This window comes from Geotrypetes seraphini, chromosome 4 (assembly GCF_902459505.1).
Source record: "Geotrypetes seraphini chromosome 4, aGeoSer1.1, whole genome shotgun sequence".
NCBI classification, from domain to species: domain Eukaryota; kingdom Metazoa; phylum Chordata; class Amphibia; order Gymnophiona; family Dermophiidae; genus Geotrypetes; species Geotrypetes seraphini.
The window spans coordinates 155775661-155797107 of record NC_047087.1 but is presented as its reverse complement, the minus strand read 5'-3'; the positions used below and the strand labels follow the sequence as shown (position 1 = coordinate 155797107).

Sequence of the window (21447 nt, the reverse complement as noted above, 5' to 3'; positions counted from 1 at the left end):
CAATAATCAAAGCTTTTCCAGGACATCCTAGGTAGAACTTACATGCTGGGTCTTAGACCAAAGTAAAACATATCTAAGTGCCCCAAAGGTGACCAAATTGACAAGATAACTATTGGAGAGTTTAAGAGATGACCTTACTCCCCCAGTGGTCATAACCCCCTTCCACCACCCAGAGATGGGGTGGGGGAAAACAGCACATTGAGGGCTTGCCATCAGCTGATTGCAGCAGAGAAATCACCATCAGCTGAGCCGGTTTTAAGGATTTCTGCCGACTTTGCTGAAGGGGATTCCTCCTGTCAGGATTAGCTATGACCCTATACCCCTCCCTTGAACACTCCCCCATCTCCCCCACATTCCTGGCCCCCATCACCTGACACCCCCGACATGAGGCATCACCTGGCACCATCCAACATCAGGCTACACTGCCCCCCCACATCACCTGACAGTCCCGTACCTTCTGATGCAAAATCGACAGGAGGGAAGCCCACTCCCTCCTGCTTACAGGGCCGCATGCTGTGAATGTTGGGTCTTCCCCCCCCCTCCTAATGCATTTTGGGATGCAGTGGGAGAGGCCTAAGGCACTGATTGGCTCAAAATGGCTTTCCTCCTGATTTTGCATCGGAAGTTACATGGGGATGGTGATGTGGGGGGTGGTATTGCCTGATATCGGGTGGTGTCGGATGATGTGTGTGGGGGGGGATTGTTGCCTGATGTCGGGTTATGTGGAGGGAATGTTGGGCGTTCCGAGGATGTCAGGGAGAGGGGTGTAGGTCTCCTCCAGCTGATCTTAGCATGGAGAATTCCCATCAACTGAGCTGGCAGGAATCCCCAAAACTGGCTCAGCTGATGGGGATTCCCCTGCCACAATCAGACAAGGTAGTTGGGTACATCTACAATATTTGCTTTTGTGCATTTTTCATTTGGACATTTTTATTTTTGAAAATGGCCAAAAAAGGTAGATGTCCTAAGGACCAAAACTTATACCTAGGTCATTTTCAAAAATAAAAGATAGATGTCTGGCAGCTTTGAAAATGGACATTCTTTTCTCCTAGGTTTGTGGACGTCCTGTCTAAAACATCTAACCTTAGTCTTTTGATTTTATTCTTTTCTATCCTATTTTTAAATGGAGTTCCTTTCTTAATGAATGTGTATTATATATTGTACACCGCTTGGATCCTTTTTTACGCTGTTATGCGGTATAGAAAATTTTTAATAAACATAAACATATGTCCTATTGAAAGTGCCCCTTATTGTATGCAAGAAAAATAGTGTTAGTGTGACTGTACTTTGATTTTGGTATGCTTTTTAAAACAGATCACACACTGCAGTGTTTCATAAATATTTTAGGTGTCAGAATTTTTTCATATACTTTTTTTTGTTGTCACAGGAACCCCAAATCAAAGCACTGTAGCACCTGCAACAAATGTGTCTCAAATTTTGATCATCACTGTAAATGGTTGAACAATTGTGTTGGAGGTCGGAATTACTGGTAAGCTAGTAATTTGTTGCTCAGCAGTTGTACTTGAACTTGAAATTTATAGCAAAAGTGCCTCTTCATTCCATAAATCCACATGTCAGTCCCTCTGGCTGAACTCCAAGATTCAAATTGGCAGGTTTAAGGTCATCTGGAAACACTGGATGAAGGCAGGTATACGTACTTTGGATGATGTTATATCAAATGGTAAGCTGCTTGACTTTCCACAATTGCAACACAAATTTGATCTTAACAAATCACAAAATTATAGATGGTTGCAGTTGAAGCAGGCCATTCAGGAGGGGTTTCCTGAATGGAAAAATCTAATTAATCAGCATAGTTTGCCGATCTTATGTTTTCAGGTGGACTTCCTGGGACACCAGGCCACTCAGTGGTATAAATTAATATTTGGATTTTTGAATAAGAAACCAAAGACTGGTCTGCGTGACATTTGGAGCATTGAAATAAAGCATCAAATTACTGCGTCTCAATGGCCACGAATTTGGACTTGGAGGATGAGATGTATGGCGTCAGCATCTATGAGACAAACTTGTTTTTTTTTTTTGTTACATAGAGCAGTTTGGACCCCAGTTCGTTTACAGAAGTTAGATAGCTCTAATAGATGCTGGCACTGTCATCTCAAAGCTGGGACATTAGATCATTTAGTATTCTATTGTCCATTGATACTTAGTTTTTGGAAATCCATTTGGGGCCAAGTGAATAATCTACTGGAAAATCCGGTGGCATTATCATATGACACTGTGGTATTTGGTACTTCCATAAGAGCCAAGAGTCAAATCTCTTCTAATATTAATAAACTTTTGCTCATCGTGACAGGGGTTGCCATACAGCAAATTATGAAAAATTGGGATCGGCTGAATTATAATTTTTGGTGTAATTCGTTATGCCAAATCTTTAAAATGGAACGGGTAATAGGCATACAGCAGCATTTTAAGAAATTTAGGGATGTTTGGGAGCCATTAACAAAATATTGTACAGAATGAATATTATTTTCTCCCTTTGTTCATACACGTCCAGGGTGAGGAGGGGGAGAGGGAATATTTTATGATTTATTATGCTTAAGTACAATTGTTGGATATAAGGGGGGGAGGGATATTTGATGTGAGTTAAACTTTGCCTAAAAGCCTTTGTGTTGGACGTTTTGGGCTTAGGCATTTTTTTGGTTCATTATGGGGTATAAGTGTAGACGTCGTTTGGGTACAAGTGTAGACGTAGTGGTGGTCTGGGCGTTTAAACAGCTGAATGTAGAGGCAGGCCATTATCAAAACAAGAACGTTTGTTTTGGTTATGGACACTTTCCCTGCTTCTGCTTTCAACGTTTAAGGCCTTAGGCCAAAAAGGGACTTAGATGATTTTTTTGATTATGCCCCTCAGACTGTTTAGGGTAGAGCAAATTGTGGTTTTCTAGGTAGTTGGTGAGGAGTTTAGATACGAGGCCTTCCATTAGCTTGACATATAGTGGAATTGAGGCTATGGATCTGTAGTTGGATGGTTGATCTGTTGCTCCTTTTGGGTGATTTCGGAGAGGTCTTGTGGGAAAAGGCCATCTGTGAACATGGTTTGTATCTATTGCATGAGGAGAGTGCGGAATTTTAGGCTGGAGGTTTTTAATAGGTATGGAGGGCATTGGTTGAGGTTGCAAGTTGCGTGGCTGTATTTTTTAATAGAGTTTGTTAAGGTCAGACCATTGTATTGTGGAGCAGTGGGACCAGGTTCTATCTGCTGCAGCTGATTCTTTTTCTGTGGGGGGCATTATGCTCTCTTCTAGGTGGGTTGGGGGTTCCTGTGAAGTTTGTCCTGGCAGATGTAATTTTGTTTTTAAAGTATTCAGCTAAAACGGTGGCTGAAGGGGGAGGGTTGTCGTTTTTGGCTAGGTAGGGTTTGGTGTCTGTGAGTTCTTTTAGTAATTGGAATAGTTTTTTTGTGTCTTGGGCTTCTATGCCTATTTGATTTGTAAAGTATGTCTTTCTTTTTTCTTTTAGTTTTAGTTTGTATTGTTGGTTTAGTTTTTTCCATGCTGCTCTTTTGTGTTCTTGGTTACTTTTTCTCCATTTTCTTTCTAGCCATCTGCATTGTCTTTTGAGTAGGAGTAGTTCATTGTCGAACCATTTGTCTGATTGTCTGCTGATTCTGGGTTTTGTTTGTATTGGAGCTAGCTCGTCTAGGGTAGTTGCACTTATATTGCACAATTGTGAGATGAAGTCTTTGGGGTCACATTCTTGGATTGTAGCATCTGTTTTATTTCAGAATTTGGAGGGATCGATATATGTATGTGATTTGTAGGTTAAGCTTTGGCATTTTGGTTTGGTTTTGCCTTTGGCCCAGTTGATATTGAAGGTGTATATGTAATGGTCTGAACAGAGGTTTGAATCTCTGGTAGAATGGGCTGTTGGGTCATTAAGCCTGCAATACCTAGTTGGTGACCTTTCTTGTGTGTGGTTTGTGGGTCTAAGATCTTGTAGGTTAAGGCTTCAAGGTAAGATAGTAGATTTTCTACTTGCTTAGAGGTATGGTCTTCGAGATGGAGGTTTATATCTCCTAGGATTAGGTTGTAAGTCACTGTTAGTGAGTTTTGGTATATAAAATCTTCAAATTCTGGTCTTGCTGTGTTCCAATTCCCTGGTGTTATGTAGCAGAGCATGCAGGTTATGGATCCTTTTAGTGTGGTACATGAAAGTTGGCAGGCTAGTAGATCCATGTATGGGGTGGACGTTTTGTCTAGTATGTTTAAGTTTAGGGAGTTTCTGACTAAGATGGCTAACCTTCTCCTCTTTTTTTCCCCTGTAGACCACTGTTATCTTGTATCCCTTCGGGCAAACGTCCATTATCTTAGGGTCCGAGTCTGAGGTTATCCAGGTTTCAGTGAGTAAGAGGCAGTCTAGATTTTCGGTTTTTATCCAGTCTTTTATGTATTCTGTCTTTGGGCCTAGAGCTCTGATGTTTATGTAGGCACATGTTAGTGTGATGTATTCTGTTTGCGCACTATTTGTTGCTTTTGGGTAGACAAGTGCTCTTGGTTGGGGGTGTGGTTTAGTCTTGGAAGGGTTTGTTGGTCTTCTCCTCCATGTTGGTGTATGCAGGTCTGGGAATTTATGTTTCTGTCTGTAATGGTTCTCCCGGCTGGGTGGTGAATTCTATTTGTAGTTGAAATAATTGATATTGGGGAGATATTGTTTACTGCAGCCTTCTAGTTAGTTAGTAACAAGATGATGAGTAGGATAGTTTGTTTTTGTGGTATAGCTTTCATTGTGAAAGATAGGAGGTAGGGGTTTGGTGGGAGTGAGGTTGTAGGCGATTTCCTAAGGGTTAGAAAGTTGATCTTTCTCTAGGTGTTTGTTGGTGGTAAGTGATTGGGACTCGTGCCTTAGATGGTGATTGGGATGTGCACCTTAGATAGTGCGTCTTAGACTTGTGCCTTAAATGGTGCAGTGAATGGCTGCGCGTCGTTAGGTGCTGAACTTTTTAACTGGCTCAGTGGATGGAGCGACGGTGAGGGGTAGAGTGCTCTCCCATGTCGAGGGGATCCTCAGTTGCTCAGGGAAGAAAAAAATGGCAGAGCCAAAGGAAAGGGAACTTTTAAACAAGCAAGGTTTCCCGCTGAGCCTTCCAACTGGCTCAGCGGCTGGAGTGTCGGTGGGGCAGAGTGCTCTCCTATACCCGAGGGGAAATGGCAGAGCCAAAGGAAAGGGGAGCTTTTAAATAAACAAGGTTTCCCACTGAGCCCTCCAGCTGGCTCAGTGGTTGGAGCGTTGGTGAGGGGTGGAGTGCTTTCCCACGCCTGAAGGGATCCTCAGTTGCTCCGAGAAGAACAAAATGGCAGAGCCAAAGGAAAGGGAACTTTTAAACAAGCAAGGTTTCCCGCTGAGCCTTCCAACTGGCTCAGCGGCTGGAGTGTCGGTGGGGCAGAGTGCTCTCCCACACCCGAGGGGAAATGGCAGAACCAAAGGAAAGGGGAGCTTTTAAACAAACAAGGTTTCCCACTGAGCCCTCCAGCTGGCTCAGTGGCTGGAGCGTTGGTGAGGGGTGGAGTGCTTTCCCACGCCTGAAGGGATCCTCAGTTGCTCCGGGAAGAACAAAATGGCAGAGCCAAAGGAAAGGGTAACTTTTAGACAAGCAAGGATTCCCGCTAAACCCTCCAACTGGTAAGGCGGCTTCCTTACTTCCACCTTTGTGTAGAGGAAACTCTTTGATGCAGTGGTTTTAAGCATTGAAGCTCTCCAGTCCTCTGGTGCCACTCCTGACTATAGAGAAGCATTGAAAAGGTCAGTCAGCGGAGCCACCAGAACTTCTCTAAGTTCCTTCAGTACCCTTGGATGTACACCATCTGTCCCCATCCCTTTGTCTACCTTTAATTTAGCTAGCTCCTCTGTAACGCAATCCTCTGCATTTTTTTTTTAATGTGGTCATGCTCCTGGCACTTCAGTTCAGCCTTTTTTTTATCAGCTTCTACATATTCCTCCCCTTCACTTTTGAGTCTCATAACTCCACTTTTGCACTTCTTCCTATCACTGATATATCTTAAAAAATGTCTTGTCCTCCCTGTTTTACTGTGCCTGCTATTTTTTCTTCCATTTGTTTCTTTGCTTCTTGACTACTCGACCAGCCTCTCAAGTTTTCCAGATATTTTTGCCTGTCTTCTTCTTTCTGCGATCTTTTGTAGTTTATGAAAGCTGACCTCTTATTCCTTATCTTCTCAGCTACTAGTTTTGAGAAACAATACGGCCTTCTTTTCCTCTTACTTTTATTTACTTGACTCACAAAAAGGTTTGTCCTCCTTATAATAACTCTTAGTTTTGCCCACTGCATTTCTGCTCCTTCCAGACATTCCCAACCAGGCAACAATTCCTTGACATAATCCCACATCCGTTCAAAGTTAGTCTTTTTAAAGTCTAGAACCTTTACTTTTGAATGAGCCTTCTCTCTACTCGTCTCAATATTAAACCATACCATTCAGTGATCACTGGATGCCAGATGATCACCTACTGTGACATCAGAAACATTTTCCCTATTCATAAGCACTAAGTCCAGTATGACCCCATCCCATGTGGGTTCCATTACTAACTGCTGAAACAACTCTCCTTATACAGAATCCAGGATCTCTCTACTTCTAGAAGACCCTGCAATAGGGATTCCCCAATCAACATTCAGCATGTTAAAATTATTTTTTAATAAAGCTTCCTCATAAGAACATAAGTCGTGCCTCTGCTGGGTCAGACCTGAAGTCCATCATGCCCAGCAGTCCGCTCATGCAGCGGTCCATCAGGTCTAGGACCTGTTTAGTAGCCCTCTATCTATACCCTTCTATCCCCTTTTCCTTCAGAAAATTGTCTAATCCCTTCTTGAACTCCAAATACCGTACCCTGTCCTATCACTCCCTCTGGAAGCGCATTCCAGGTATCTACCACCCGTTGGGTGAAGAATAACTTCCTAGCATTGGTTCTGAATCTGTCCCCTTTTAATTTTTCCGAATGCCCTCTCGTTCTTGTAGTTGTCGAAAGTTTGAAGAATCTGTCCCTCTCCACTTTCTCTATGCCCTTCGTGATCTTGTAAGTCTCTATCATATCCCCTCTAAGTCTCCGCTTCTCCAGTGAAAAAAGCCCCAGTCCCTCTAATCTTTCAGCATATGAAAGGTTTTCCATTACTTTTATCAAACATGTCGCTCTCTTCTGAACCCTCTCGAGTATCGCCATATCCTTCTTTAGGTACGGCGACCAATATTATACGCAGTACTCCAGATGTGGGCGCACCATCGCCTGATACAACGGCAGGATAACTTCTTTCATTCTGCTTGTAATACCTTTCTTGATTATTCCTAGCATTCTATTTGCTTTCTTAGATATATTCTGAATGTCTACTATTAAATCTCTGTCCACTTCTTCCGTCTGTGAAGGAGGTCTGTATATCACACTAATGTAAATATATGTATCATTCCCTCTTTCCAAATTGATCCACAGTGCCTCTTTCTTGCCCTGTAGATCCTGCAGTTAATTGTGTGGCTTTAATATGATCAATAACATATAATGCTACTTCTCCTTCTTTTCTTCCTACCCTGTCTTTCCTGAACAGATTATAGCCCTATATAGCTACATTTCGGTCATGGTTCTCCGTGAACCACGTCTCTGTGATCGCCACTATATCTAACTCTTCTTCAATCACAGTTTCTAGATCCAGAATCTTGTTTCTCATACTTCGAGCATTAGTATATACTGCTTTCGAGAGGGCTGACTGAACCCTGCTGGAGTTTTTTTTATCTCAAGTCAGGCACCCCTGCAGCCACCACCCGGCATTTGCCGGCATCAGGAGGAGAGGTCCTCTCTCCAGTGATTTAAACACTGGTTAGCCGCAAACTGACACATGTCCAAGGCCGTGTGTCCAAAGGGGCATGGCCAAGGGGCAGGACACACCCCTTTTGAGCCCCTTCAGAGCCGTGAGGAGCAAGGAGCAGGTAGGCACTAGGAGGTAATTATGGGCAAAAGAAAGATGAAGATCATTTCCTCCACTACTATTCCAATTGTAACTGGTCAGATGGATGCCATCGTGGTCAGATTACAGACCTGTTGACCAAGGCATGGCATTACCTTCAAGTCCATGGGCCAGTGGCAGCTACGATAAAAGTGGTGCCCTGGGCAAAAGGATACATGCATCCCCTTCAGGATGCATTGCTTTTATGCTGGTCACCTCAGAGACTCCCTAAAAGTTCTGCTCCCTTTTACAGCAGCAGTCAAGCATAGCATTAGCTGATGTCTTCATCCACAGTCTTTGATGAAGGGGGTCCCGCTTCAGATCAATTTATGCATCACCTTAATAATGGATGCCAGCTTGTTTGGCTGGGGGACCCAGTACAAGGTCAATGGACTCCATCTCAATGGATGTGGTCTATCAACAGACTAGAACAATTAACAGTTTGGATGGCGCTTTTCCAATTACAGTCTTTGCTGGGGGGGGGGGCAAAATGGTTAGTCTTCTCCGACAATGCCACTGCGGTGACTTATGTTAATAGGCAGGGAGGCACCAGAAGCGCTCCATTCTGACAGGAGGTGAAGTTATTGTACTGTTGGGCAGAAATACATATGCAGGAGATTTTCTGCAGTGCAACTGACTTGAGTGGACAATGTTAGAACATAAGAACATAAGAAGTTGCCTCCGCTGAGGCAGACTAGAGGTCCATCTCGCCCAGCGATCCGCTCCCGCGGCGGCCCATCAGGCCCACTGCCTGAACAGTGGTCTCTGACTAATTTTATAAATTACCTCAATCCTATCCCTATAACCATACCTCTACTCCTATCTGTACCCCTCAATCCCTTTGTCCTCCAGGTACCTGTCCAGACCTTCTTTGAAGCCCTGTAGCGTGCTTCTGCTTATCACATCCTCCGGCAGCGCGTTCCATGTATCCACCACCCTCTGGGTGAAAAAGAACTTCCTGGCGTTTGTTCTAAACCTTTCCCCTTTCAACTTCTCTGTGTGCCCCCTTGTACTTGTGGTTCCCCATAGTTTGAAAAATCTGTCCCTATCCACTTTTTCCATGCCCTTCATGATCTTGAAGGTTTCTATCATGTCTCCCCTAAGTCGTCGCTTTTCCAGGGAGAAAAGCCCTAGCTTTTTCAGTCTGTCAGTATATGAGAGGTCCCCCATACCCTTTATTAGCTTAGTTGCTCTTCTCTGGACTCTCTCAAATACTGCCATGTCCTTCTTGAGGTATGGCGACCAGTACTGGACACAGTACTCCAAGTGCAGGCGCACCATCGCACGATACAGTGGCAGGATGACTTCCCTCGTCCTGGTCGTGATACCTTTCTTAATGATACCCAACATTTTGTTCGCTTTCCTTGAGGCTGTGGCACACTGTGCCGACGCCTTCAATGTTGTGTCTACCATCACTCCCAGGTCTCTTTCAAGGTTGCTAACCCCTAGCGGTGTCCCCCCCCCATCTTGTAGGTGAACATCGGGTTCTTTTTCCCAACATGCATGACCTTGCATTTCCCTATGTTGAAACTCATTTGCCACTTTTTGGCCCACTCTTCCAGCGTTGTCAGATCTTTTTGGAGGTCTTCGCAGTCTTCCATGGTTTTGACCCTGCTGTATAGTTTAGTGTCATCCGCAAATTTAATAACCTCACATTTTGTTCCCGCCTCCAGGTCGTTAATAAATATATTGAACAGGAGCGGTCCCAGCACCGACCCCTGTGGAACTCCGTTTGTGACCCATTGCCAATCCGAGTAATGGCCCTTTACTCCAACCCTCTGTTTCCTGTCCGCCAGCCAGTTTTTGATCCATCGGTGGACCACCCCTTGCACCCCGTGGTTCCATAGCTTCCTTAGCAGTCTTTCGTGTGGTACCTTGTCGAAGGCTTTTTGGAAGTCAAGGTAAATGATGTCTATGGATTCCCCTTTATCCACCTGGCTGCTTACCCCCTCAAAGAAGTATAAGAAGTTCGTGAGGCATGACCTGCCCTTACAGAAGCCATGCTGGCTCGACTTTAGCTGCCCATTGTTTTCGATGTGTTCCCAGATGCTGTCTTTAATTAGCGCTTCCATCATCTTTCCCGGGACCGAGGTCAAGCTCACCGGCCTGTAGTTTCTTGGGTCTCCCCTTGAGCCTTTCTTGAAGATGGGCGTGACATTTGCCATTTTCCAGTCCTCCTGAATCTCTCCAGTTTTTAAGGATAGGTTGCATATTTGTCGAAGTGGCTCAGCTATTTTGTTCCTTAGTTCCTTGAGTACCCTTGGGTGAATGCCGTCCGGACCTGGCGATTTGTCGCTCTTTAGTCTGTCTATCTGCCTGAGGACATCCACCTTGCTCACTTCTAGTTGGACCAGATTTTCATCTTGATCTCCTTTTACGATCTCCTCGGGTTCCGGAATGTTGGTTGTGTCCTCCCTTGTGAAAACTGACGTGAAGAATTCATTTAACCTGTCAGCTATCTCCTTTTCCTCTTTTACCACTCCCTTTCTGTCTCCATCATCCAAGGGACCCACTTCCTCCCTTGCTGGTTGCTTCCCCTTGATGTACCTGAAGAATGATTTGAAGTTTGTTGCTTCCCCTGCTAGTCTCTCTTCATATTCTCTTTTTGCTTTCCTAACCACTCGGTGACACTCCTTTTGGTGGTCCTCTGTCTGGTCCTTTTTCTATTTTTTGAATGATGCCTTCTTATCACTTATCGCCTTTTTCACTGCATTTGTTATCCACACTGGTTTTTTTGTTCTATTTTTTTTGCACCCTTTCCTGAACTTGGGTCGCACAGGTTCTGTGCTTCTTGCACCGTGCCCTTGAGTATGGTCCAGGCTTTTTCTACGGACTCCATCTTCCTTGAGGTATCATTGAGTTTCTTTCCCACCGTTTTCCTCATGGCATCATAATTCCCTTTTTTGAAATTGAGTGCTGTCGTTGTGGTTCTTTTCACCTTTGATGATCCAATTTCTAGCCTATACTGGATCGTGTTGTGATCGCTGTTTCCTAGTGGGGCTAGTACTGCCACCTCCTTAGCGGGTTCCCCCAAGTCCATTGAAGATTAGGTCAAGAGTGGCATCTCCCCGTGTTGGTTCCGTGACCAGCTGTTCCATGAAACAGTCCCTTGTGACCTCCATGAATTTGGTCTCCCTCATACAGTTTGAGTGCCCGATGCTCCAGTCTATTCCCAGGAAGTTGAAGTCCCCCATCACCACCACACTTCCGCTTTTGCATAACTGCCTCAGTTCGGCCTCCAGGTTCTGGTCGATTTCTTCTGATTGTCCAGGTGGGCGAAAGTACAGGCCCAATTTTATGTCTGCTCCTGTTCCTCCTGGTAGCTTAACCCATAGTGATTCCAAGTCCTCCGCCCTTACTGTTGTTTCCATCCTTGTTGAAGGTATGGAATCTTTTATATATAGCGCTATTCCTCCACCCTTTTTGTGTGACCTATCTCTCCTGTAGAGTTTGAACCCTGGTAAAGCCACATCCCATTTATTGTCATCAGTCCACCACGTTTCTGTGACTCCAATTATGTCTAGGCCCTCTTTGCTGGCTAATACTTCCATCTCTCCTATTTTAGCCCTTAGGCTCCTAGCATTAGTGTACAGGCAATGTAAGTCCCAGTTGTTTTAAATGTACAGTCTCTTCTATTGTTAACCGCATTGAACTTCCATGGTATTGCGGTATACAAGAATAAAGTTATTATTATTATTATTATTATTGTTTGCCTTTCTTGCTGGTTTTCCTCGTGGTTTGGCACTCCTGGCGTCTCCCTCGTGAGTTGCTAGTCCCCAAGCCTCGTCTCGGTCATCCTTCTCCTGTGGTGTATATGTTTCGTCCTCAGCCTGTTTCCCCATTTCTGGTTGTCCCTCTGGATTCCGTTGTCCTCTGTTTGTCCTGCTTATCAATTTCATTTGTGCCCTAGACCCCTGCGATTCATCCTTAGGTCCTTTTTCAAAAAAATTCCAACTCAGTCCTGAGCCTTCTTTTACAGTGCCCTTGTTCAATATCCCTGGCCCTGGCCCTCTGCTTTGCGTCCTTAGGTCCTTTTCCCAAAAATTCCCACTCAGCCCCGATCCCTTTTTTACAATGTCCTTGGCCCTGGGCCCTTGTATTGCTTCCTTAGGTCCTTTTTCCAAAATTTCCCACTCAGTCCCGAGCCCTCTTTTACAATGTCCTTGCTCAGTATCTTTATTTGATACTTTTGTCCGATGTGTCAGTTCGACTGTCGGCTTTCCCCTCTTCCTCAGTTTAAAGCCAAATCTATGACGCTCTGGACGTTGCGTGCCAGCATCCTCGTCCCAGTCGTGCTCAGGTGCAGTCCGTCTCTCCTGTAGAGCCTATTCTTTCCCAAGAAAGTTGTCCAGTTCCATGCAAAAAGGAAACCCTCCTCTTCACACCATCTCCTGAGCCAACCGTTTATTGATTGTAGTTCGCTCTGCCTCCTTGCGTCCGCTCTCGGTACTGGCAGGATCTCCGAGAAGGCTATCTTCCTTGCCCTCAGTTTCAGTTTCCTCCCCAGGATCCTGAACTGATCAGTTAGTGCAGTTCTGTTGTAGTCCCTCCTGCTGACGTTGTTGGTTCCAACATGGATTACTACAGCTGTCTCCTCCGTCTCAGCCCCTTCCAGGATCCTCTTAATTCTGTCGATGACGTCCTTCGGAGACATGTCACTAGTCGGTCCTCTCTCCCTCCAGCTATGTGACTGTCCACTCCTCTCAGGATTGAGTCTCAAGTGGATTACCTCAGCAGACAGACATTAGACCCAGGAGAGTGGACATTGACTCTGGAAATGTTCCAGGCCATTGTGATAAGATGTGGTCATCAGACGTTCAACCTCCTGGCAACTGCAAAGAACAAGAAGACAGATCAGTTCTTCAGTCACAGATACAAGCCCAGAAGTGCAGGGATAGATACACTGGGCCAACCATGCTGCTGAATTCCCCTTGGCCCATGATAGGCCGGGTGATCCGTCACATAGCTCTTCACATGAGAGCAGTAGTTCTTGTAGCACTAGATTGGCCTAGGTGCTCAAAAGGAGTGAAATCTCAGATTCTTTTTTTTTTTTTGAAAATCATTTTTATTGGGAGACAACAAGAGAAACAAGCAAAACACAGAAGAAAAAACAAGCTAACAATGGCAATCAGAAGAGAATAACAAGCAGCACCAAGAAAAGAATATGCAACATGACACTGCAAAACTGACCAAAAAAAACAAAGGCTGCCAATCTCTCGTCGGCTCCATCATTTTCAACTCCCCAGAAAACAGGACATCCCCCCCCCCCCCAAGACCAACAGGAGGGAGAAAGCACGCCCACCAGACAACACCACCCATACAGACAAACACACTCAGACCAAGAACACACCACAGTCACACACCCCCCTCCCTATCCCCACCCCCAACCCCATTCCGAGAGACCAGAGGCAACTGCAAAAACACCCTCCATAATGCCAGGTATTCCAGCACCTTAGGGTTAGTTGAATGAACATGGTAATATAGTTCAAAGCGGGCCAATTCGATCATCTGGTTGATCCAGTAGGTCAAAGAAATAGAGTCCTCCTGAGTCCAGTGATGCAGAATTGTTCTCCGAACCGCCAGTAAGGTCAGGTAAATGAAATGCCGCTGAGGTATCGAGAAACCCTGTTCCTCCAACAGGACCTGATCTCCAAGAAGCAAAGTTCTGTAGTCCCACTCAATATCACGTTGCAAGACCAATTGAAGCTGCGCGAAGGAGGAGTTCCATATAGACAATGCAGGGCACTCTAAAAAGGAATGCAGTAGAGTTCCTGTGGCCCCCTTGCATCTACTGCACAAAGATTCCCCCCATAATCCCATACGGGCTCCCCGCTCTTTAGTGATATAGGCCCTATGTAGGATTTTAAATTGGGTCTCCTGCCAGGCCGCAGATTTCACAAAGGCATATAAGGTATGAAAAAGGTCCAAAAAGGATTCAGGGCTATACTGTGCACCCTGCGCGTAGAACATCCAGCGACCCACTGGCAGCAGAGGACTGAACCACCCTGTACCAGACCGAAAGGGATCCCTGGGACTCCGGGACTCTGAAGAGGTACTCATCCAAAGATCCGCAAGTCCAGTCCTCCCCAATCTGTTGGTGAATGCTCTGATAATAATGCCGTGCTTGTAAATATGCAAAAAAATGTCAATTGGGAATGTCCCATTGATTCTTAAAGTAAGCAAATGAAACAAAGGCCCCAGTATCTCCATCCACCATATGAAATAAAGTAGAAGCCCCCCGAGCGGCCCATGTAGTAAACGGTGATCGACTCAAGCCCAGAGGAAAACTAGGATTACCCAGGAGTTGCAAAAAAGGGGAAGCTAGCGGGGAACGAGCCTGTTTCCTACGCCACCATCTCCAGGCCAGGCAAAAAGGGCGCAAGAACCGCAATTTAGAAGAAAGTGTTCCTCCTGTACCTCTGGGCATATGCAAAAGATTCAGAAAAGTAAAGGGTGCACACCAACCCGACATCCACTCCGCAGGAGAAAATCGAGCCACCCCTGTCACTCCCTCATGAACAAATCGCATGAGAGCTGCCACGTTATACGCTCGGACGTCCAGAATACCCAGACCCCCCTCCCGCTTAGAGAGGGATAACTTTGCATATGCAACGCGTGCCGGCTGATGACGCCACAAAAAGGCAGAGAAAAGTGAACGAATTTTCCTAATGTCACGTTGAAATACCCAAAAGGGAACCGTTTGCAAAGGATATAATAATTTAGGTAAAAACATCATTTTAATCAGGGCAACCCGTCCTAACAGAGACAACGGTAGATCGCGCCAAGCAGAACAGAGGCTCTGTATTTTGGTTATAGCAGCCGAGACATTACACTTGTACATCATCGCCGGGTCCACGTGCAGATAAATACCTAGGTAGCGCATCGGCTTACCGGGGGAATCTGCAACCCCGCGTGCCAGGGCTCCCAGCCCAATCCCACCAAGGGCAATAATTCAGACTTGTCACAATTCACCCAAAGGCCCGAGAGAGTGCCAAACTCAGCCACCAAATTCAACGCTACCGGTAAGTGAAGGGGTGCTTGGTCCAAAAATAGCAGGATGTCATCCGCAAACAAGGTAATACGACATTCTGCCCGTCCGAGAAGAATGCCGCGCAGCTCTGGACTAGTTCGAATCTTAATGGCAAGCGGTTCGAGGGCCAAGACAAATAACAAAGGGGAGAGGGGACATCCCTGTCGCGTCCCTCGACACAATGGAAAAGAAGGTGAAAGCCCCCCATTGATAATAATCTGAGCCCGTGGAGAGGTATAAAGAGCCTGGATCCAGGTGAGATAAGTCCCTTCCAAACCAAACTCCCTCAGGACCCAAAATAGATACTCCCAAGAAATACTATCAAAGGCCTTCTCCATGTCAAGACCAACGATCACCGATGTGCCACCATCGCCCCTGTGTTCATGGAGTGCTGTCAAGGCCTTAAGGAGATTCATAGAAGCGTACCGTTGGGGGACAAATCCCACCTGGTCACTCGCAATGAGCTGGGGTAGAAACAAATTTAACCTGGCTGCCATGATAGAGGCCATCAGCTTAACATCTTGATTAAGTAACGAAATCGGGCAATAGGAGCCCACTTGCGTAGGATCCTTCCCCGGCTTCGGGAGCAAAGTAATATGAGCTAGGTTAGTACGAATACCGAAGGCAGAGGTAGAAAGAAAATTGAAATAGCGCTCCAGAGGCTGAGCCAGAAGGTCCGGCAAGAGTTTATAGTATTCAGGGCCGAACCCATCCGGTCCTGGAGATTTTGTAAGTTTCAACTTCTTGATCCCCTGCCGTATTTCCTCCAGAGAGCTAGGAGCATTCAGCTGCGCCACCTGCGCCTCAGATAATCGGGGGACCTGAATGTCCCGAAAAAAGTGATCCCTATCCTCCTCTGTGAAGTCCCTCCGCGCATAGAGGGCGCTATAAAATTCCACAAATTGTTCTTGGATGTGAGCTTCCTGAGTGAAACACTCTCCCCGCGTGTTCTTTACCAATTTTATGATTTGTTTTTTCCGAAAAGGCCGTACCAAATTTGCGAGGAGTTTACCCGCTTTACCCATTGATAAAGACGAAACTTCTGATAAAAAATATCTTGGCAAGCTCGTTCATCCAGGATCTCATCGATCTGAAGACGAAGAGATTTAATTTGCTGACCGTCCTCCTTCAGAAGACCAACCCGATGCCTCCGTCGTACTGCTGCCAGTTGTTCCGAAAGAGCAATAAGCTTCTCCCCCTGCTGTTTCCGTTTAATGGCAACATATTGGATGATATGACCCCTCAGTACTGCCTTGGAAGCCTCCCAAAACACCTCCGGATCCACATCAGAAATATTATTTTGCGAATCGTACTCCAGCCAGCGAGTACGTAAATATGCCCGAAAGTCCTTATTAGAATATAGAGCAGTGGGAAACCTCCAGGTCCTATTCCCCCCCTGTTCTGTAACTCTCAGAACCAGCACCACCGCCGAGTGGTCCGAAAGCGAAGTGTCTTCGATAGTTACTTTATCCACCCGGGGGAAAGTTGAGGAAGATTCTAAGACATAATCCAGTCGGGAATACATAGAATGCGGATTAGAATAAAACATGTATTCCCTGTCAAAGGGGTGGAGAGTCCGCCACGCATCCACCACCGCCAGATGGTCACATAAGAAATTGACCCCCATACGGGTGGAATTTCGGGGTAGCGGCCTAGCAGGAGAGCAATCTATGGTGGGATTAGCTGAAACATTAAAATCGCCCCCCACAATCAATTGGTATGTAGGGTATTGTGCTATCAGCCCCAACAGTCCAGAGTAAAAACTGTGATTATAGACATTCGGGGCATAAAGATTACAAAAAAGGAGCTGAGAACCCCAAAGCTCTCCCAAAACAATTATGTAGCGACCTTCCTTGTCCTGAAAGGTCTTATGAATGCATAGAGGGACCTGTTTATGGATCAGAATAGCCACTCCCCGTTGCCTACTATTATAAGAGGAGTAGCACACGTCGCCCACCCACTCCCTGCGCAGCTTCTCATGTTCGCCACTGGTCAGATGAGTTTCCTGTAGGAAGGCTATATCAACCTGGTGTTTCCGGAGCCATGTAAGGATTTTCTTGCGCTTGATAGGAGAATGTATACCATCTACATCAGGGGTGCCCACACTTTTTGGGCTTGCGAGCTACTTTTTAAATGACCAAGTCAAAATGATCTACCAACAATAAAATTAAAAAAAAAACACAAAGCACACTGTATGCATAGAAAATGTTAATCATCATTCCTATTCCAGGGTTTTTCAAAGAGGTCAAAGCAGATGACTCTAAGCACTATCACCTCAGTAACAACCATACAAAAATAGACAAATATACCCCCTCCCTTTTTACTAAACCACGATAGCAGTTTTTAAGCGCAGGGAGCTGCGCTGAATGCCCAGCGCTGCTCTCGACACTCATAGGCTCCCTGCGCTAAAAACCTCTATTGCGGTTTAGTAAAAGGGGACCTTAGTGTAAAATATAGACAGCAGATATAAATTCAGACACATTTTGATCACTAAATTTAAAATAAAATCATTTTCCCCACCTTGTCTGGTGATTTCATGAGTCTCTGGTTGCACTTTCTTCTTCTGACTGTGCATACAATCTTTCTTCCCTTCTTTTAGCCTGTATGCTTCTTCTCCTCCAGACCTTATTCCTTCCCCCCAACTTTTCCTTCCTCTTCCCTGCCCTTTCTTTCTCTCTGCCTCCCTTTCATTTTTTTCTGTTTCTCTTCTTTCCTTCTGTATCCCTGCCTGCCCTTTTTCTTTCTTTCTCCCTGCCCTTCCCCAAGCCACTGCCACTGCCATTACCATCGGGGACCAGGACCCAAACACCACCAATAACAGGCCCCAAGCTCTCGCTGCTTCGGCCAACCAGCATTCCTCTCCCTGACGTCAATTCTGCCGTCGGGAAGAGGAAGGCTGATCAGCCCAAGATCGTGATCAACCTATTGGGGGAAATGCTGCCGGGTACTGCCTTCGCGGAAACAGAAAGTAGGCAGGACCCGGCAAGAACAAGAACAAATGCTTCACTAACCTGTCTCCCGCATTAGCCCGTAGCGAACGCTTGCTTCAGGGCTCTCAACATGTGCGTGCAGGCTTCCCTTCTCCCCCCCCTCCCCGGACATAACTTCCGGTTTCGGAGGGAAGAGAAGAGAAGCCTGCACGCACACGTTAGAGCCCGGAGCATAAGTTCGCTACGGGCTGAAATCTCCAAGCCGTTTTTTTTGTTCAGCAGCGGCAGATGACAGCTGGGCGGATCGCCCAGCTAAAAGGCCCTAGGGAGAACACTGGAGAGGAAGGCTGATCGGCCCGTAGATCAGGACGGCAACACGAGTGCGATCGACTCGAGTTGCCTTTCTGAGCTACTGGTCGATCGCGATCGACGCGTTGGGCACCCCTGATCTACATTAAGAGTGAGTACAGTCAAGTTAACCATAACTACTCAGCAAAAACAACCACCACTGTGCCCACGAGATAAAAAAGGGAAAACAGACTAGAGACCAAGCCCCCCAGCCAGGCTCGTCTCCAGAGAATAGCAATGCCCGAACAGCACCTCCAGTCTCTCTACTACAAAGACCCACCCCCCTACCCCGCTGTTGACCCAGCCACCCCACATTCATCCACAGCCACATCACAAACATACTCCCAAACCCACCCACCCACCCCACCCCCTCCCTGGAAAGTCTTCCCCTAACCTTCCAAGTCCCCATTCCAAAAAGGACTACAGCTCTCAACCCTCTAGCCCCTCACCCGAACCCGGGCCAAAGAAATAATGTAAAGGATCCCACGGAGCCAGAGCAAGCACCCCACCCTTTCCCGTACCTAGCTCCTAACCTGTGATCAAGAGAGGGAACTACCCCTGCCCCAGGAAACCTCCAAGCCTTCCACATCCCCACATCATCCCCCAATTAGACCCCCCCCTCGCATCCTTGTCCAATCCACTCCCCAACCCTCCATTCCAGCATCCCACCAAAAAGCTCCTCCCACTAGGAATGGGAAGAAGAGCCCCCAGCGCTACGGCCCTATCCCTCATACAAAATCCCAAGAGAAAGGAAGGGTCAGAACTGAAATATGGTCTGAGTTAAACAAGTTGACTTGTACGGTCTGTGTCTGTGCATGGCCGTTTGGAGGAGGATGGGCAGGGGAGGGCTTCAATGGCTGGGAGGGTGTAGATGGGCTGGAGTAAGTCTTAACAGAGATTTCGGCAGTTGGAACCCAAGCACAGTACCGGGTAAAGTTTTGGATTCTCGCCCAGAAATAGCTAAGAAGAAAAAAAAAAAAAAATTTAAATTGAATCAGGTTGGGCAGACTGGATGGACCATTCGGGTCTTTATCTGCCGTCATCTACTATGTTACTATGTTACTATCAAGCAAACAGAGACTGCTGAATAACCATGCGCAGAATCAATATAAAAGGAGAGAACAGTTGGTAGCCCCCAAACAAGCTAAGAAAGGTCAGGCATTACAAGGGTGGAACGCAGACCCCCGCCCGCACCAGCTCACAGACCCATCTCTCCCACCATGCAAAGACCCAGGCCCAGAAAGTGAGAGAGCAGGATAGTAGAAAACATCACAGAAGGGTTTCAGGGTGCCCGACCAGGGGAGAGCTACATTGCAGCCACAAAGAAAGGGAAGAACCTGTCTCCTGATATGGAGGCCCAGTCAGTGAGCCCCCCCAGCCATAAAGACGAAAGAGGAAAAAAAAAAAAAAAAATTTAAAAAGGCGAACAGATCCCCAGCACCAAGCTGGTAGAGAGGGGCAGGAAAGAAAAAGAAAGTAGAGAATCGAGAAAGTTTACAGGAGGCCAGGGAACAAGTTTACAAGTTTATTAGTGCATTTGATTGATCGCCTATTAAAATTACTAAGCGATGTACATAATTTAATACAATTAGTAAAAGAAAGCTAATATTTAACAGAGTTGATACATATTAACAAACATGATTCAGGAGGAAAAAGAATAAAGTTACATTTTAAGTTGTTGGTAGAAAAACAAAGGTAAAAACAAAAGGAAAAGGGATATATAAACCATAACATTAGTAAAAGCATCTCCAAAAAATAGAAAATTTCAAGTAAGAATAAAAGAAAAGAAGATAGTAGTAGATGTGACAAGGCAGCTGAGCGGGGTGGCACCAGAAATGAAGCGGCGGTCTCTTGTCGGATAAGCCGCTGAGCTGACTCGTCACTTACAGCATAGCAGAACAGGAGCCACCCGCTCAGCGCCTCCTGCCAGGGGACACAAGGCTCACCCCGCGGCGCACAACCGGGTGCCCCACCGTCTGGTGACCACCGCAGGGCCAAAGAAGGAGAGAGCAGTTAAGAGTAAAAGGGACGGAAAGACAAAAGCCAGCTCAACCCCGCAGATTCCCCGCACAGTACAGATAGAAGCAGGATAAAAAGGGGGGCAAAGGAAGGAGAAGTGGAAGGGCAGGGCCCCCAGTCCAATCCCCACTGGGGAAAGTGGTAGTCAGTCAATAGCCGGCTGCAGGCCCAGCGGTACCGAAGTCAGCATGGAAGTGAAATGAAGGTTCCTCGGGATTCCCGATCTCAGCGTGCTCATGTCCGTCAGCCCGGTAGCCCCTCCAGAAAGGTACGAATTTCCGCCGGTGTGGAGAAATATAGTGCCCTGTTGTTATGGTGCACTCTGAGCTTAGCGGGGTATTACAAGGCAAAGCGTAGCTGACGCTGATGAAGCTGCGTGCAGTATGGGGCCATTGCTCTTCTCTGCTCTGACACTCGAGGGGAATAGTCCTGGAACAGCAGAATTTTATGTCCCTCATAGGAGATTGTGCTCTTCGCTTTATAGCTGGCCAGAAGTTGCTGTTTATCCGCAAAGTTCAGGAGTCGGGCAATCACCGGACGCGGTCTTTGAGCTCCCTCCCGACGGGTCCCCAGCCTGTGCGCTCTCTCTATTATCAGAGGGAGGCCTCCGGTGTCCATGCCCAGTTCGGCAGGCAACCACGTGGAGATCAAGCGGGGCAGATCTGCAGGCAGAAGAGACTCCGGTAGGCCAATAAGCCGAAGATTGTTCCGACGACTCCGGTTCTCAAGATCTTCCGCCCGCTCCTCCAGCCGACGGCACTTCTCCTCCAGCATTTGGGCTCCCGCTTCTAAAGCCACGGTACGATCTTCCTATATGGACACCCGATCCTCCACGTGCTGGATACGGGCGGCTTGTCTCTCCACCGTATCTTTGATGCCATCGACTGTAGGCTGCAGCCTGGTGAGTTTGTCATCCAGGAACACGGTCAGGTGTTTTTTGAGCTCCTCAAAAGCATCAGCCGGCAATGTGATGGTCGGGCTTAGTTGTACTTGGGCAGGAGACGGTGCCGCCGCCATCTTAGCCGGACTTGAGGGGCCTCTCTGACTTTTAGCAGCCTTCGAGATTTTTGTCGGCATACCGTGTTATCCCAGCAGAAAATATGAACTGCAGGAACCCTGCAACCTGCCCCAGCCGACTAGAGCAATTTCAGACCCCCCCCCCC

General features: G+C 46.6%; 1 protein-coding gene across 7 annotated transcripts in view; it reads left to right on the top strand.

Moving 5' to 3' along the window:
• Positions 1 to 21447, top strand: part of LOC117359220 (probable palmitoyltransferase ZDHHC1) — a 570963-nt gene that overhangs the window by 175070 nt on the left and 374446 nt on the right. For 6 of the 7 annotated variants that reach the window (XM_033941593.1, XM_033941589.1, XM_033941590.1 and 3 more), the window contains exon 4: positions 1388 to 1489. The exons of the other annotated variant lie outside the window; for it this stretch is intronic. In XM_033941593.1, the coding sequence (XP_033797484.1) occupies positions 1388 to 1489 (102 nt within the window). The remainder of the gene's footprint in view (positions 1 to 1387; positions 1490 to 21447) is intronic. 7 annotated transcript variants of the gene reach the window in all.